The sequence below is a fragment of the Triticum dicoccoides genome, chromosome 3A (assembly GCF_002162155.2).
Source record: "Triticum dicoccoides isolate Atlit2015 ecotype Zavitan chromosome 3A, WEW_v2.0, whole genome shotgun sequence".
Classification (NCBI taxonomy): Eukaryota; Viridiplantae; Streptophyta; class Magnoliopsida; order Poales; family Poaceae; genus Triticum; species Triticum dicoccoides.
In genome coordinates this window covers 632045503-632062018 of record NC_041384.1, presented here as the reverse complement: position 1 = coordinate 632062018, position 16516 = coordinate 632045503, and the positions used below count along the sequence as shown (strand labels likewise).

At 48.1% G+C, this 16516-nt stretch overlaps 3 protein-coding genes across 3 annotated transcripts; 1 reads left to right on the top strand and 2 right to left on the bottom strand.

Moving 5' to 3' along the window:
- Positions 1-238: 238 nt before the first annotated feature.
- On the bottom strand, positions 239-2520 carry LOC119269745 (protein NRT1/ PTR FAMILY 5.10-like). The gene is made up of 4 exons (XM_037551660.1): positions 2285-2520; positions 1982-2199; positions 1315-1805; positions 239-1188 (listed from the first exon to the last, which is right to left on the bottom strand). The coding sequence occupies exons 1-4, from the start codon at positions 2409-2411 to the stop codon at positions 375-377; spliced, it is 1650 nt and encodes a 549-aa protein (XP_037407557.1). The 5' UTR covers positions 2412-2520; the 3' UTR covers positions 239-374.
- An 8367-nt stretch (positions 2521-10887) lies between these two features.
- LOC119269744 lies at positions 10888-13056 on the top strand. The gene is made up of 2 exons (XM_037551659.1): positions 10888-11113; positions 12347-13056. Exon 2 carries the CDS (start codon positions 12370-12372, stop codon positions 12658-12660), a length of 291 nt encoding a protein of 96 aa, XP_037407556.1. The 5' UTR covers positions 10888-11113; positions 12347-12369; the 3' UTR covers positions 12661-13056.
- Positions 13057-13663: 607 nt separating this feature from the next.
- On the bottom strand, positions 13664-15921 carry LOC119269743 (zinc finger protein STOP1 homolog). The gene is made up of 2 exons (XM_037551658.1): positions 15721-15921; positions 13664-15551 (listed from the first exon to the last, which is right to left on the bottom strand). Exon 2 carries the CDS (start codon positions 15431-15433, stop codon positions 13871-13873), a length of 1563 nt encoding a protein of 520 aa, XP_037407555.1. The 5' UTR covers positions 15434-15551; positions 15721-15921; the 3' UTR covers positions 13664-13870.
- Positions 15922-16516: the final 595 nt, after the last annotated feature.

The following is a 16516-nucleotide window of genomic DNA, read 5'->3' as shown; positions in this document are numbered from 1 at the left end:
TCGATCATGGAAGAAGTCAAGGCGATGCTGATGCATTTTGTTTCTGTTAGAGTTCCGTGGGTTCGCCGTTGTGCAAATGCCGCCGCTGATAGGTTAGCTAAGGTGGGAATGGGTGATGAGGGCTCGCAGGAGTGGCTATCATCTCCACCAGACTGCATTCTTGAGATTGTATCGGATGAGATTCCCGAGTTCGTTTAATAAATAAAGCGGCGACAGTTAATTTCAAAAAAAAAAAACGTTTGTCTAGAGCCCATCCCCGTAAAATTACAGGTGTTTCTAAAAGAAACTTGCAGTATAGCTGAACTCGGCACAACATTATACTATAGCGCTATACATCTGTACATTCGCAAAAAAGAAAACCACCTTACAAGCGATCACATGACAGCGCCACCGTCGTCATGGTCATGGTGAGCCACCCTCTTCTTGTAAACATAGACGCGCGAGACAACCACGAACGCGGCCAGCTCCGCCGCGCAGAGCCCGGCGAGCAGCCAGTAGAAGTAGTCGAGGTGGGCGCGGTTGAGGTTGTTGGAGAACCAGCTGGCGCCGCCCTTCTTGGTGGCGCCGTCGATGGCGGAGATGAGGAAGCTGCTGAGGAAGTGGCCCACCCCGAAGATGCTGAGGAAGAAGGCCAGCCCCAGGCTGCGCAGCGCGTCGGGCACCTGGTCGTAGAAGAACTCCTGCAGCCCGATCATGGCGAACACGTCCGACAGCCCGAACAGCACGTACTGCGGCACCATCCACCACAGGCTCATCGGCAGCGCCGCCTTGGGGTCGTCCACGAGGCCGGCCTCCCGCGCCACGCCCAGCCGCCTCGCCTCCACCAGCGCCGCCACCACCATGGCCACCAGCGCCAGGACGAGGCCCGTGCCGATCCTCTGCAGCATGGTGATGCCCGAGGACAGGCGCGTGAACCGCCGCGCCGCCGGCACGAACAGCCGGTCGTAGACCGGGATGAAGGTGATGATGGTCAGGCTGATGAACGTCTGCAGCGCCGCCGGCGGCACGCGGAAGGTGGCCCCGATCCGCCGGTCCAGCGTCGCGGCCTGCTTCGTGAAGAAGGTCGAGGACTGGGAGAAGATGACGGCGTAGATGATGCACGTCGCCCAGATGGGGAACAGCCGCAGCAGGCCCCGAACCTCCTCGCGGTGCTCCGCGTTGAATTCTCCATCCTCGCCGGCAAGAGTGCTGTTCGTCGCAAGAGACCAAACACATTAATTGGTAAGCCTGACAGCATGATGCATTCAGAATTCTCATGGCCAAATTGCAGATTTCAAACGAGAACGATGGATGATGATTGATGAGTGATCATACTTGGCGCATTGGCTGGACTTGGAGCCTTTGAGGAGCGCGACGAAGGCCCTGGCGAGGCGGGCGAAGGGGCTGGACTGGGTGGAGGTGTAGTAGCGGTAGCGGCGGGTGCCGAGCAGGAACATGGCGAGCGCCAAGACCATGACGAGGCAGGGGATGCCGAAGCCGAGGCCCCAGCCGATGTTGTCCTGGATGTAGCTGGAGACCATGGTGGTGGCGGCGGTGCCGGAGCACATGCCGAAGTACCACCAGTTGAAGAAGGAGCTCCGGGAGACGGACTCCTCGGGGTGGTGCTGGTCGAACTGGTCGGCGCCGAACGCCTGCGCGCACGGCTTGTGCCCGGCCTCCGCCAGCGCCACCAGGTAGAGCGAGACGTAGAAGATGGTCACCTGCACCGGCGACGGCGAGCACGCGCCCGACAGCGAGGTGAAGCTGGTGCACCCGTCCGAGTGGAACACCGGGAGCGCCGAGGACAGGGTCAGCATGCCCATGCTCTGCAACGGCAAACCCGGCTGTCAGTGGTCAGCTGGACGCGCTTCTCTGTCAGTGGGAGTGCGCGGGCTTGATTGATTGGGGGAGGGCAGACAGAAAGGGGTTCGTTCGTTCATGGAGCACTTTTTATGTCAAAAAGGGGAATTTTTACGGGAGGGGAGGGGAAAAGTGGGCTGACCACGACGAAGAGGACGGAGGCGAGCACGATGGTGCGGAACCGGCCGAGCCAGGCGTCGGCGACGCAGGCCACCAGCAGCGGCAGCATCGTGGCGACGCCGCTCCACGCGTTGATCGCCGCGGCGGCGCCGGCCGTGGACTCCCCAAGCGGGCCCGTCAGGTAGCTGATGAGGTTGGCCGACACGCCGTGGTACGCGAACCGCTCCGCGATCTCCACACCTTCAATCCCAAAAAAGAACCCAAATTAAGGCCACCCCTCCCCTCGATCGATGATCATCATGGGCTGGATCGGGGCCGCACGTACCGAGGACGAACATGGCGGCGGACCATCGGCCGGTGGAGGCGCGGGGCGCGGGGCCGCCGCGGAAGTCGACGACGCCGGGCACGGCGCCGTCGGAGCGGGGCAGGAGGAGGGCGCGGGTGGCGTCCATTCCGTTCTTCTTCAGTCGGGCCTGGTCTGTTGCGTGTGCGTGCCGGCAAACTGAGCCGGAAGGGGCTGTGCAAATGCGACGGGGGGCGTGGCGGGCATCATATACCGACCGTGGCGGCCGGCCGGGGTACAGTACGGGATCGGGGCAGCGCGCAGCACGACGGGCGAGCTCGGACAAGGAGGTACGCGACACGATTCACGCTGCATTCCGCCCTTTCACTTCGCTTTTCGCTATCAAAATACGCTCTTTTTTCTCTGGGAATCTTCCGCTCCGGGGTAGTAAAATGGACCGTGCGACTTTACACGGATGTGTACGCCTCACGTGGTGGGTAAATTGATAATGATGCTGCCCATGACGATATCCTTCCCAGCAAAAAGGAAAAAAGAAATGCGGTGCTTTCCCCGTGAATGGCGTGCAGGAGCACGGCGACGGCAGGCGGCCATGGATGGATCACGGCATGATCCTGAATTCGTACTGTGTGTGATGACGCCAGTGCGGTAGAGTCGGAGAATCGCGCCACCTACCTATCGAATCGGCGCAGGGGATGGCGGGAGACGTGCGTATGCGGGAGAGGCGGCATGATCTGGAGTCGGTGCGGCCCCGGCCGTTTGGCCGGTTGCGTCGCGCGGAATCGCGTGGGCATCGCCCGGATCTCTTGCGGGAGATGTCACCCTATTACTGTAATGTGACGAATGAGATGCCCCAAAAGCTCTGTTTTTAAAAGACCTATTTGATTCATAGGATTTTCAAATAATTCTTAAAATATTGGAATTTTCAATGTATTTTTTCCGTATCAACCGAAGTTTGATCTGTAGGAAGGATTTCTTTCCGCTACATTTCATAGAAAATGTAGCATACATTTTTTTTTGAAAAAGATCAGATCTATTGCAAAAAATTCATCAAAAGTACAAAGCATCTCAAATATAACAAAGATTACATCGAGATTTTGAGACCAGCGAACGACCACCACTGCCGCCAGAACGAGCCTCTATCGCTACTCCTTTAGCGGAGACGGCTTGACCTTGTCGATGACAGCTGGAAAGTCTTGCATAGATCTGAAGTAACTAGCCATGGAGCCGCAGTCGTCGTCGTTGAACCCTTGCATAAATTTGAAGTACCTAGCACCAAATTCGCCACATGATGAGAAACACTAACCTCACCGCCCCAAGGCGACAATAGGATTCTATGCCGTAGCTCTGTCGACTACATCCAGACAGACGAACTCAAGGAGGACCGGAGTCCAAAGGACAAACTCGAAGAAGGAGCCGCCATCCGCCTGAGCGTCGCACTTGCGAGGACCAAACCCTAATCTAAACTACTAACCGGAGTGAAGGCACCGTGATTCCCCTCCCTGCCACCGGCCACTGGAGTGGCATGTAGAGGGGAGGCGAATCCATGGGCTCGTCGATGAAGTCTGGAGGGGAGAATTTTTCATACCCGCCTAGGGTTAGCGGAGAAAAACGAGAGGAAATTTAGCATACACTTAGGCCTATAAAAATTGTTTTTGTCTTTTTAATCGAATGAACCAAAATCATGGAGGATGAATGGGCATGCCATTCCAATCCTACATTTTTACAAGCTCATGAATCAAAAAGACCCTGGGTCCTCAAACTTTCTTAAAGGGTCCTACAGCGTCTCTTGTATGTACCCGCAAAAAAAGGCCTTTGTACCTTCCCAAAGCTACCGTATTTGCTGAGGAGGTGCAACTGCTTCGTTTAAGTCCTCCAAGTTCTTTAAGGGGTTCTATACAATCCCCTTCTGATGTTTTTGTTTGACTGTTGATATTGTAACGGTGCTTGGTTTAGCGTGGCGTAAGAAGGCAATGATGGGTACTTGAAGATTGATTGATGATGCCTTTATGATGACTTGACTATCATGGTGATGATGTGTGAAGATGACATGTGTTGTGCTGAATTGACTATCGATGGAGGTGACTCAAGACGAGAAACAACATGAGAGGATGGGCCATGGTAGTGATGAGCGATGGTAGGAGAGGCGGCGACTCGGGACACAACTGCAACGGGTGGCCAAGTGGTGGTGGCGAGGATGAGTGGAGGTGGAATTTAGGGGTTAGGGGTTCCTAATGGTTGGGGTAAACTCTGATGTAGGTTCCACTTGAGAGGTGTGTGAGTGGCGGCGCCCGCGCGGGGGGAAGGGGGGGGGTGCACCATGTGATGCAGACAACCATTTATAAAAACGTTCAAGTTAACAAGTACACGTAGTGTTGTAAATAAAAAGAGAACACGACCACAACTGGACCCATTAAAAAAACCGTTCATTGCGACATTCCGGTACGCATGAAAAATCAAAGAAAAAGAAAGTGTTGAGCCCTTTAGCAATTTTTAGGACAAAGTGGAGACACCCTGAATTTAAGGTCTGGATTGCACGTACTCAGACAAGTTTAATGATTGCAGACGTATTTTATTTTGGGAAAAGTCTACAATAAACCTTAAACTTGTACTTCAAGTCTGAATCAAACCCTGAACTTAAAATCCCTGAAACTGGCACTCCGTACTATCTAGTCCCGGTCTATACCGGCTGATTTCTGCTACGTGTTCGTTTGCGGAACAGAAAAAAGTATGATCCTGATCACCACTGTCGCTGACTACATGGGCCCATGTGTCATATTCATCTTCGCCTGCCCACGCTCTCTCCACCCCAAAATCTCTTTCTTCTCAGATCCATCCCGCCGCCACATCTTTACCCCACCTCGAAGCCACACCCGTCCCGTCGAGGTACCAGGAGAGGTCCGTCGTCGCCACTATGGTCGGCGGGAAGAGGCCAGAGGCGACCGCCGGTGGGGATGAACATCGTGACGCCCGTGCTCGTCGCACTCGAAATCCTCCGCCATTGCCAGAGCCAAGAGCACGGATGATGCCAAATTGGGTCGGCCTCACCGTTAGCCCGTCTGCTTGTCGCTCTCGCCGCGGTTGATGGGTGCCGGAGTTCGTGACAGAGTGCGACAAACGTGTCAACACTTTGCCGGGAGCAGCCCAACCTGATGTGCGGCCAGCGGCCGCATGCCACACCTACTTCCCATCCCAATGCTCCCATGTGTGGCTGTGCGCACGGGCGGTTCGTGCAGGAGCACCTCGCCGCCAGAATCTCCTGTTCAGCTGTGCTCACGCTGCCCCGGCTCCACTGTGCACACCGGTTTCTCTCACACAGTGGAGGTGATGGATTAGTGGTGTAATTGTTCATTGTTTTGTTGGCATCCAGTTGGGCTAGTTCTGATTCCCAATTCCCCGTCTCCTTTTTTGACTCATCTGCAATTAGCATACCGTGATGATGGATCTGGATAGAAAATTTATAGAGCAGAAAAGAAAGAGAGATTATGTAGGGAAGAAGATGGATATGACATGTGGGCCCATATAGTCAGTGAGAGAAGCGTGTGATCCCAGCTGGGATAGTCCTTTCCCCGGTTTGACAAACAAGTATTTAACATAAATCAACCAGGATAGACCGGGATTAAAGAGTACAGGGTGCCAATTTCAAGGATTTTGAGTTCATGATTTGATTCAGACCTGGAGTATGAATTTAAGGTTTATTTTAGACTTTTCTCTTTTATTTTAGTCTACTCTTCTTCAATACTCAGACAAGTATCAATGTCATACGTTGTGTTTTATAGTGGTATCTACTAAATCTGAAAAGGATGGTGTCCAGACTCCATTTGTCTGTACAAGTTGACAGTGAAACCGATGCATCGTCGTCGTTAGAGCCTTTCTCAAAGTACTATCCAACATTCCAACCAGGTCGCTGTTCATCGTTCGAGAAATTGACGGGCGAAACCACATCCTGCAAGCTGTGGAAAGTACCCAGGTTGAGAAAATTCACTGCCTCCCATTTTCAGTTCGTACTTTTTTGGGGACGCAGTTCAGTTCGTACCCAGGTACTGTACTCCTAGGTTCGAACTCTGATCGATCTCGAGATACACGGATGCGGCGAGCTGCCGCGGGCGCAGCAGATCCGGGGCGTGTGCCGGCTGCGCAGGAGCACACGCCCGGGCACGTTCCCCACGCGCTCGGCGCGTGCCCGTCGTGCGCGAAAGGGGGCGGGCGTCCTCCGTGCACGGGCCTCGTGCCACCTCGGACACCGGACAGGCTCTTTCCTCATCCGCCTTCCCCGAAACGGACAAGCACGTAGGAGTGCTTGCTTCAACAGTAGCAGCAGCGATTTGCAGCTTTCTGATCTGTTTTCTTTCCAAGTACAACGCCCAGGAACCAGCGATACGTTTTCCTCTCCCTGACGGCGCCAGGAGAGGCTGATCTTCCACCGCCGTTCTTCGGCGGCCCGGCGGTGACCTCGGTCGTCGGTGGCGAGGGGCTGCCGGATTCATGCGTATGGATTAATTTTACTCCCTCGTAGTTTAGGTTTTTAGATTGTTCATTGTCTTTGCTTCGGTGGCAACGATGACGACGCTGAATAAATATTCTTTAGATTCTTCCTTGACAAGGCCATCGATCCTATGGTTGGGAATGGATTTGGAAACCAGTCTGTTCAAGTAAGGATGGCGTGACGGCGGCGGCATCCTCGTGGTGGACCTGTGTCCTCGGGCTCTGCCGTTGCGACGGCGTTTGCTCCACCGTCGGCGCGGAGCTTGGGAGGTAGTCCAGGAGCAGATGCAGATTGTGGTCTGCATCGACGACATCTGTAAGACGGAACATATGCTGGACTCGCGGTTCATGGATGGCATGTATGGTTTCCTCCTTCGGCGTCTTAGTCGTGGTGGGGTGCCAGATCTGGAGTTCGATGACGTGTCCAGGGTGTTACCCTGTCAGATTCGTTCAACGGCAAGGGCTTCATTTTTGGTGAGCCACCTTGGAGGTCTGCAAAGCTGCATAACCTAGTACAAATAATTATACACTAGAGTTGAACTAACTCTATAACCTAGTACAAATAATTTGAACTAGCGTAAAAGCTGCATAACCTAGTTCAAGATTAGTGTAAAACTATTTGAACTAGCGTGTAGAGCTAGTTCAAATTTAATGTAAAATTATTTGTACTAGGTTACAGAGCTCGAACTATTTTACACTAAATTATTTGACGAATCACCACTAGTTCAAGCTCGGGTGAGGTGGTGATTCGTCACTCTTTTCTTCAATGACTGCTGTGATGATGCCGGAGATAGGTGATGAGCGTTGGTGTCAAGCTCAGAGAGGTTCTACTATGTTTTCAGTTTTGTCTTGTCGGTCTTTACGTAACTTATACTTTGTTTTTTATGTTATGAATGAGACATGTATCACTATAAAAAAATCGATTTTCTTTCCTTTTTGAGCTGTTTGCTTGAATAAAAATACATTTTGTTCTTTTTTGTTGATGTATATATAATAAACATATAATAAAAGGCAGAAATGATGTGCCTGGCTGCATAGTTGATTGAGCACCGCTACACGGACGACATCAAGCCGCAAAAAAAAAGTATTACACCACAACAGCAGACTGTTGAATTAACGTCGTGCGAGTGTCGTCCCGCCGAACGTCGTGCGTGAAGTATTTCCGTAGTTAATTACCTCACGGTCAGCAGTCTCTGTGATTCCAGGAAAAAGAGTAGCATGTCTCTCTGTCACGGAGCTACCATCATGGCTTCAGATTTGACTGCGACATGCATCATGTGAGTCACCAGTAAATTACAAATTACTACCACATTTTAGATTTTTAGATTTGCTTGCCCCCGCGTCGTCCCGTCGGCCAAAGGCTAGCCCATGAGTAAGCGGCGATGGGGCGGTGCACCCCTTCATCTCCCCCATGTTTCCTCCTCCTGATCTCCTCCCTTGACCCGAATCATGTGTTATTGTCGGTGTAGCGTTCCTGTCGCTCCTTCAAGGTTCTGCCGCCTCAAGGTGAGTGCGCCCCTGCCTGGAGGGTCGCCACTGTACGGGGTCGAGGCGTAGCCCATGGGTGGAGGGTAACGAGTCCATTTTTTGCGTAAAAATACGTCTTTTTTTGGGTGTTAGGTTTTTCACGATTTAACCGCGTTCCCGTACCCTTCTATCTATTTTCGTCGGGATTTCATCAACGGAGGTATTTTGTGGCACAAGGAAAGAATCCCAAGGATATGGTGTCAAAATCATGTTAATTGGGACGATAAAAGACTGCCGTAAAAAGAAAGAACAAAAGGGTTCGTAGCGATCGACGGTGTTTGGTATAATCACGCACACTCGTACTGCCGGTCGTACATATTGTCATTGTCACCCCTGTTCCAATACTTCTACCCACACGATCGTATCGAGGATCGGACGTCTACAGACTACAGCCATCAAAAACTACTCCAGAACAAAGAACCCTAGCCTCCGGAAGAAATCCAAAGGGGAGTCGATAGAAGGGCTTCACTGCGGCATCATCATCATTCGTCTACACCATCACCATCCAATCTCCATCTCTTTGTAATACAATAGCCCTCGTGGATCCTTAGATTTAGTAAGGGTTAAATATAGGTATCTGGGCTAATATGTAATGCATGAATATCGGCTGGGCCTTGAAGATCAAGGTTTGTAGCCTGAAGCAAATTTTCTCGTAGTTTTAAGAAAATATTCAACATGCATTCAAAAAATGTTTAACATAGATCTAACAAGTAGTATGTGAATAAATTATGCATCATGTATTTGTAAAATGTTCAATGTGTATAAAAAAACCATATGTATAACAAAAATGTAAAAGGTGTATTAAAAATATATACATGAGTTGAAAGAAGAAAAAGAAAAGGTCAAAGGAAGAAACCCAGTGAAGGAACACAAGAAAATCGGAAAACAAAAAAAATGAAAAACAAAAAAAAATAGAAAAGCTGATAAGAAAAACACACAGAGAGAAGAAACCAAGCCGAAGTGTTACTGGGGGCGGTCCACTCCCTTGCGTCGTGAGGCGAGACTGAGTTACAACTCGCAACGTGTGAGAAAATAAGGGTAGTGCTATGGGCATGTTTGGTTTCGTGCCGGAAGCTTCTTAGCCCAAAAAGGGGCGTTGACTGGGCGCTAGGCTTGTATTTGGATGGACGCCAACTATTTGGTTCGCGTCTAGTCTGCAGTTCATTTTCACGCCAATACTTGGTTGAGACGTGAGCGAGCAAAACGTTCGCCAAGTTTTTGGCGTGCCCACGAGTTGGCAGGCTGGCATGGGCATAATCCAAACAACCCCTATGTCTCTCTTGCCACGAGTTGAAAGAAAGCACTCTCTTCAAGCGCACAATACATGGGCTCCGCCCACCCAACAAATATCACAGCTCGGTCCCTCGCGGCTCGCCCTCGATTGCATAGGTAAATCGTGGCTTTTGTCGTTCTTCTTTTTTGTCCATCTTTTAGAAAATATTCTGAATGCACGGATTTCAGAAAATTATATTTACTTAAAGACATTTCAAACTGCAAATTTGAAAATGTTAACATAATAATAATAAAACTGTTAGCGCGATTGTAAAAAATGTGATACGCTTCAAAAAATGTTTTTGACAATAAAAAATGTTCCTGCTATTTTTAAAAATGCTTACAAAATGCAAAAAATGTTTGCATAGTATACAAAAAAATGTATAATGTGTATGAATAAAATGTTAAGCATGTATAGAAAATTTAAACGTGTACAAAAATGTTTAATATCTATGCACAATGCCTCATATGTATAAAAATGTAGACATCATATATGAAACAATGTTAAGCACATATTTGTAAAATGTTAAGCATGTGTAAGGAAACAATTCTTATGTATACAAAAAATGTAGAATTTGTATGGGAAAAATAGACATCAAAACATATATTTGCCAAAATGTAAACTATGTATTCAAACAAGTCTTCAAAATATATAATTTTAAAATATACATCTTATTTTCAAAAAAAGTGCAACATGTATCAACAAAAAATTTCATGTATACACTAATAGTTTACACTGTGTATTGAAAAAATGGACATGTGTCGAACGAAAAAGTGACCAATAAAAATAGATAAATAAACAAAGAGAAATGGAGAAACCTTTAAAAAAGAATGAAAACAATGAAAACTGAGAAAGTAATAAAAACAAAGAAAACCAAAAAATGAAATAAAACCTGAAGATAAATGAAGCAAAAAAAAACCCAGCACAACCAAGAAAGAAACAGAGGAACCGAAGAAATCGTACGGAAAAACTCAGTGAAACTGAGAAAGAAATAAAAAACCCGGTTAAGAAGTAAGTCTGAAAAATAAATAAACCATGAAGAAACAAAGAGAACCGAAAGAAAAACGGACCAACTCAATGAACAGCAGTGCGGTCAGAAGCCAGCGAACAAAAAAAGAACACCAATGCGGGCCGGCTAAGCAATGACGGGAGAGACGAGCTTCCATCTCGCGTTGAGCGAGATACAGCTCTGACTAGAAAATTAGCTCTGGCGACGCTGTTTGCCTTTGACCCGACAACACGCTACCAACCAGCCAAGGCCCATTAACAGCCCACATGTGGCTGTTCCCCGATTTTGCGGTGGGACAAATTATAATGGCTGCTCCCAACCGGACCTGTTTCTTTTTGTTGGCAAATTTCCTCCGAGCCTGTCTCGTCTCCTCTCTTCCCCTTCCTACCCCGAGGGTCCTGACCTACATCTCTAACGCCGGCCGTACCTCCGCCTCACCGCCGACGCCCTCGATTGTCCCCCCTCCCAACCCCCGCCGCCGTCTCCGTTCCCGTTCCTCCTCGTCGCGTCCCTGCTGTCTCCGCCCCGTCCGCGATTTTGAGCATTGGGGGGTTTTCAGGTATGATCTTGTTTTTGCCCAGTGATTCGTTGAAACCCCACCCGACTTCCACAATCTGTGGGTGCGTCGCTCGCACCCGCGCACCATCTAGACCCGCCTCTAGTTGGGTCTCTCAAAATTTTGATTGCGAATTTTTCCAAGAGTCGTGACGGTAGTTTTCTAGTGTCGTGGGGAACAACGGGGCATTGCATGCTATCTTGCCTGTTTTGATAAAAAAAAAAACTGGCGTCGAACCGTCATGTTCATCTTCGCTGGAATAATTTATGCTTGTACCAAATAACTCTGATGCCCAGTCACTCAAATAGTATGTGCTCCCTCCATCATTTATATAGGGCCCAATTTGCAAATCTCCGGTGCCAAGGCACTCTAGGAAAGCTGGAGAAAATTTAGGGATTCGTCCGTTGTCAAAGTGTCCGTTAATCGCTGGCTGAATTTGCAAATCTCCGAGACCGATGCACTCTAGGAAAGCTGGAGAAAATTTAGGGATTTGTCAGTTATCAAAACATCCACTAATTGCGCTAATCCCTTCATGGAGTTTTCTTGCTTGTGCTAACCACAAGGTAGATGACCAGTTCTCTTAAGGATATGCTTAAAATTTTGTCATTACCTTTTTCTTTATCAATCTGCCAAGATCTGTTGTTTATGTGGTTTATTTTCTGTGTTGCTTTCTGGATTGCATGATGTTGCGTCAATTAACTCAAAACTGTTGAACTTGCATATCAATTACGTATTAATTAATAGTCACATATTGCCGTTTTCCAATGGTTGAGCTAATGTAATCTGGAACTGATGCTGATAATTATGATAAAACATTCTCAGGAAGTAATTTGAATTGCCTGATGTGCTTTCCTTTTTTGCTTACTCAAACAGCAGTCTTTGCTAAAGAAAATGCTTGGGCTTGCCATTTTTGTTTGGATATGTTTGTTTCAGAATCCATCCCGGAGTTGTTCTTAATAGTTCAGCTGATAGGGAGAGTTCGAACAGCGAGGCAAAATATATTAGTCATGAAATGAGGGGATTATTATCAAATTATTCACTGGACTCTAGATAATTCAACAAGTTAATGAGTTATGTGACTAAAAAGGGAGATCTCAGTCCTCATTGACCTCATAAGAGCTTCACCTGTGGCTCTTTGTTTTGCCTGTCATCGGATACTACAACGCAAGCCTTGGGTTGATAGAATTTTGCAATTATGCTGAAATATTGTTCTGATACTTGGCTCTTCTGTTGCAGTAATTTCAGCTCTACCATCAATCATGAGTCTAGCGTGTCTCGTATGCCATGGCATGAGCAGCCCTTCACAGTCTTTCAGAAGTTATTCAGTCTCAAGCTCAGAGGAGGAAAACAGGTGTGGAGCTGCTGTTGCCTGCCTATCGCGGAAAATTTTGGCCGCAGGACCTGCTAACTGTGTGGGAACCTCAAAGGTGACACCTGTAATGGCCACTGGACAAGGCATTGAGGGTGCTCCTCGCCTTCAACGGAGCCGTGCTGTTTCAAGGGATCTTGTCAGGGACTGGAACTTCGACGAGATCGTTGTTGGGAACTAGAGTAGTAGGGTGCCAGCAGTTATCCCCAGGACATTGGACTATTATCTGGCAGGAGTTGATGTACATTTTCTAGTATACATCTGGATATCTATGTACTATATTAGTACGCGCTCAATCAAAGGGCAAATTATTCAAGACTACTGGTTACTACCTATAGAGACCGCTCCTGGCTTGTTATATACTCCCTCCGTTCCTAAATACTTGTCTTTCTAGGCATTTCAACAAGTGACTACATACGGAGCAAAATGAGTGAATCTACACTCTAAAACATGTCTACATACATCCGTATGTAATAGTCATTTAAAATGTCTAGAAAGACAAATATTTAGGAACGGAGGGAGTAATACAAGAGTACTGGTTACTACCTATAGAGACCGCTCCTGGCTTGTTATATAATTTGCCAATTTGTGTAGTAAGCGTCCATCTTTCTGTTGCCGCGCCTGAATGATAAATCGAATCTAATTTGATTGAGATGTCAACTGGCGATCTATCAAGTCCAGATATTTTCGCAGCTATGGATGGTGGTGCATTCTTTTGATGTATTTGTGTGAGTGTCCATCCATGAGGGCCATGAGAAATCCAGCTGTTTTGTTTCGTTTTATTTTATTATGTATTTTTTACATTTGGCTGGCTGTATGAGCTCTATTTGTTTGCCTTGACGTGGTTACTTGACCTGCTAAAATATTCTGGCCGAGGATCAATTGATGTGCTCATGCAATCTTGATGCTATTTTCCATGAAAATGCAATCAATTTTAACAGATTGCTCCAAGTGAAATTAATTGTCCAGGAGATAAATTTCAGAACAGCTGAAGTTGCCAGTAAGACCAAATGATAAGCAAATACTATTTCACAAGAGGTAAAATTTCACAAGTATTATTGACTTCACTGATATGGTGATCTCCATCTTGGCTTTTGCTCGGCTGGGATTGCATTCAATGTTTTTATTTTGTTGCTCTTCCACCCTGATATGACAAGATATTGATTGCGAGGCGCCAACACAGATAAAGAAAATAATAATATATTTAACAATTGTGACTTTCAAATCTATATGTAAGATCATTATTGATGACCACAAACTAAAAGTACACTTAAGAAAGAAGCATGGACCAAAATGGCTCCCTGAATAGAGGAAGAACTGAGACGGTCATACATATAACATTCATACATAACAATCGACACCATCATGGTTGTCTACGGCGACGAACTCCATCAGCTGTCTCCACTAAGCTGCCCAAAGCTGCAGGAACCCGGTCCTGAAGGCAGGAAGGAGAAGGGGTTCTCGGAGATGTCGAATCCAGGTCGGGCGAAGTCATCGAGGGCGCCGAAGCAGGGGTCGAAGTTCAAGGGAGAGAAATAACCACGTGTGTCATCGGCAACTTTCATGTCTAGATTCGGAATACCATCAGACGTGCTGCCTGGGAAGTTATACCCTGTGCTCCCCACCATGTCGTCCATCGCCTCGCTCCCCTGAGGCTGCTCCGATGCTCCTGTTGCTTTAATATCATCCATTGGAAGAGCAGGTGTGTGCCCTTGGAAAAGCGCGACATGGCCGAACAGCTTGTCCTTTCTTGAGAAAGTTGTTCCACATGAGCAGAGCCACTTGTCACGCCCACAGTGCTTCTCATGAGTCTTCAAGTCCGCAATGACTGAGAACTTCTTGGTGTTGCATCGGCTGCAGGTATACCTCTTGTCGCAGTGGCTTCTCTTGTAGTGGTTCTTCACACACAAGATTGTCTTGAGGGGCTGGAACTTCCTGTGCTCTTTGTTCCGCTTGCAACCGACATATGGGCACGAGTACCTTGTAACTGGTGTAGGATCTGAGACAGAATCTCTCATGGGTTTGGCAAGAGCTGCGGGAGTTTTGTACTCGTCTCCATGGCCCCTCATGTGCATCCTTAGGTTAGCATCCCTCTTGAAACCCTTGCCACATATCACACAGAAATGAGTGTGTGGTGCTAAAATCTCCTCCTTCTCCAATTGCAAGACCACATAAGAACCAGGGGGGAGATGCTCTGCCTCGCCACCATCATCGCTCTCCTTCACGTCATGGTCTTCCATCGGAACCGGCTCAGGCCCTTCCCCAACACAAGGATTTGGGCATTTGATCAGATCATCCTTTTCATCATGGGCTGGATTAAGGGTATTCATCAGATCCTCATAGTCAGGGGTCTTGGTAATGTCAGGAACCATCTCCTCCCTGACTGTGCTTGGCCGCTGATTCACAATCGAGCCAAAGCCCATGGGAGAACCAGGCGTGTTGAGCTGCCTGACCGCTGGATTGCTGCTAAGCAGCGGGGTCTTCATGGAAGGAAGCATGGAGCCGGCAGTCGAGATGAGCTGAATTATGATGGAAGTGAGATCAGCGGTGACGAGCTGCTGCTTTGCGGCAAGCTCGCAGGAACCACCAACATCTTGGCTCCCTCGGTTACCCATGGACTGCACGATATCTTTCACCTGCTTGATCTTCTGCTCAAGGAAGGTTAGGTTGCTCAGCATGGCCTGAGGGTCCCAATCTGCCACAGGATTGTTCTGAGGAGGATTCGGCTCGAACGGATCACATGCTTTAGCCACACTGTCATCAGGAAGGTAAAAGTTGGAAGACTGAGGGCCAAAGAATGGGGGGTAGCCAGGGATTGACTGGCCAGGTCTTGCAAAGCAAGACTGGTCCATGGAACTGAAACGAGCACCCTGTTGGCCAGGGTCAGTGTTCCCTGAAGCGTCGCTTGCCATCGACGACGAAGCTTTCATGGAAATTTCTGAACTTTTTCTCATGCAACTTCCAGTCTAGATCCACCAGAGCTCAGATTACAATCCAGTCCGCCCTTTCTTCTATCTCGCACGATCTTCCCCAAACGAGAAATTGATAATAGGACAGGAAAAGCATCAAACCCTGCGGGTAGAAAAAAAAATCATAAGAACAAGAAATTGAACACGGCAGCAGCAATCAAACTAGACGTATGGAACTACTCCGTAGGCACCGGCAGATCTGTAAGCAGCGCACCAAGATCTAGATGGCCTGCCGGGTTTAGCTAATCACTGGATGAAACACAAGGGCATACCTCAATGGCCAATGATTGCCGGACGGAGTGGAAACGGCGGGGACCCGGCGAGGAAGAGCAGGGGCGGCGGTGGCCGGCCGGCCCACGCGCGTGGGTGGTGGAGGGGATTGGGGTGGTCGGCGGCGAGGCTGAGCTACGGCGCGGCGGCAGCGTTGGAATCAGGGGAGAAAGAGGAAAGAATGGTACGGGAAAGCGGGGATAAAGTCTATAGCGTGGTGGAGGAGATGGAGTTTGACTCTGGAATTTTAGAAGGAGAGAAGATATTTTTTTATTCCTTTTATTACTAGTAAAAAATAAATGAAAATATTTGGAAACATATAAAGTCTGGAATTAATTTTAGATAAAAATGTATATAGAATGTTCTATATTTATTTAACTATGGCACAAACTGTAGGATCCCCGCGTGCATGAGTTGTACGCAACAATTTAGGAGGTAAAAAATTCAAGCTTGTGATGTACACGCATGGAAAAGCGTGAATTGCTACGGTCATGTATGCTAGTGGCAACAACATATGGCCGCCTCGTCACTCCACTCTCCACATAGATAAAAAGATATTGAAATGGGTGTTCGAGCCTAACTACACCCAATGCATGGCGTGAAGTTCTTTCCTCTTTTTTTTCCTCTTTCTTTGGGGACGGCGGCGATTTCTTTCCTCTTTCTTTGGGGATGGCGGCGATTTTCGACGGTCGCTATCATTCTGTTTGTGATTTTATTTTATTATTGTTAGGTTTGAAAATTGTAATAGGAAAGTAAATAAAGTTGCTCGTGAGCTTGCTAGGTTGCCTAGATTGGTTT

Excerpts from the sequence above, each read along its gene's own strand:
- LOC119269745 (XM_037551660.1), bottom strand. The coding sequence starts at position 2,411 with ATGGACGCCACCCGCGCCCTCCTCCTGCCCCGCTCCGACGGCGCCGTG. Across the intron at positions 1,806-1,981 it reads CCTCCGTCCTCTTCGTCGTG|AGCATGGGCATGCTGACCCT; the intron begins GTCAGCCCACTT and ends TTGCCGTTGCAG. Across the intron at positions 1,189-1,314 it reads AAGTCCAGCCAATGCGCCAA|CACTCTTGCCGGCGAGGATG; the intron begins GTATGATCACTC and ends TGCGACGAACAG.
- LOC119269744 (XM_037551659.1), top strand. The coding sequence starts at position 12,370 with ATGAGTCTAGCGTGTCTCGTATGCCATGGCATGAGCAGCCCTTCACAG.
- LOC119269743 (XM_037551658.1), bottom strand. The coding sequence starts at position 15,433 with ATGAGAAAAAGTTCAGAAATTTCCATGAAAGCTTCGTCGTCGATGGCA.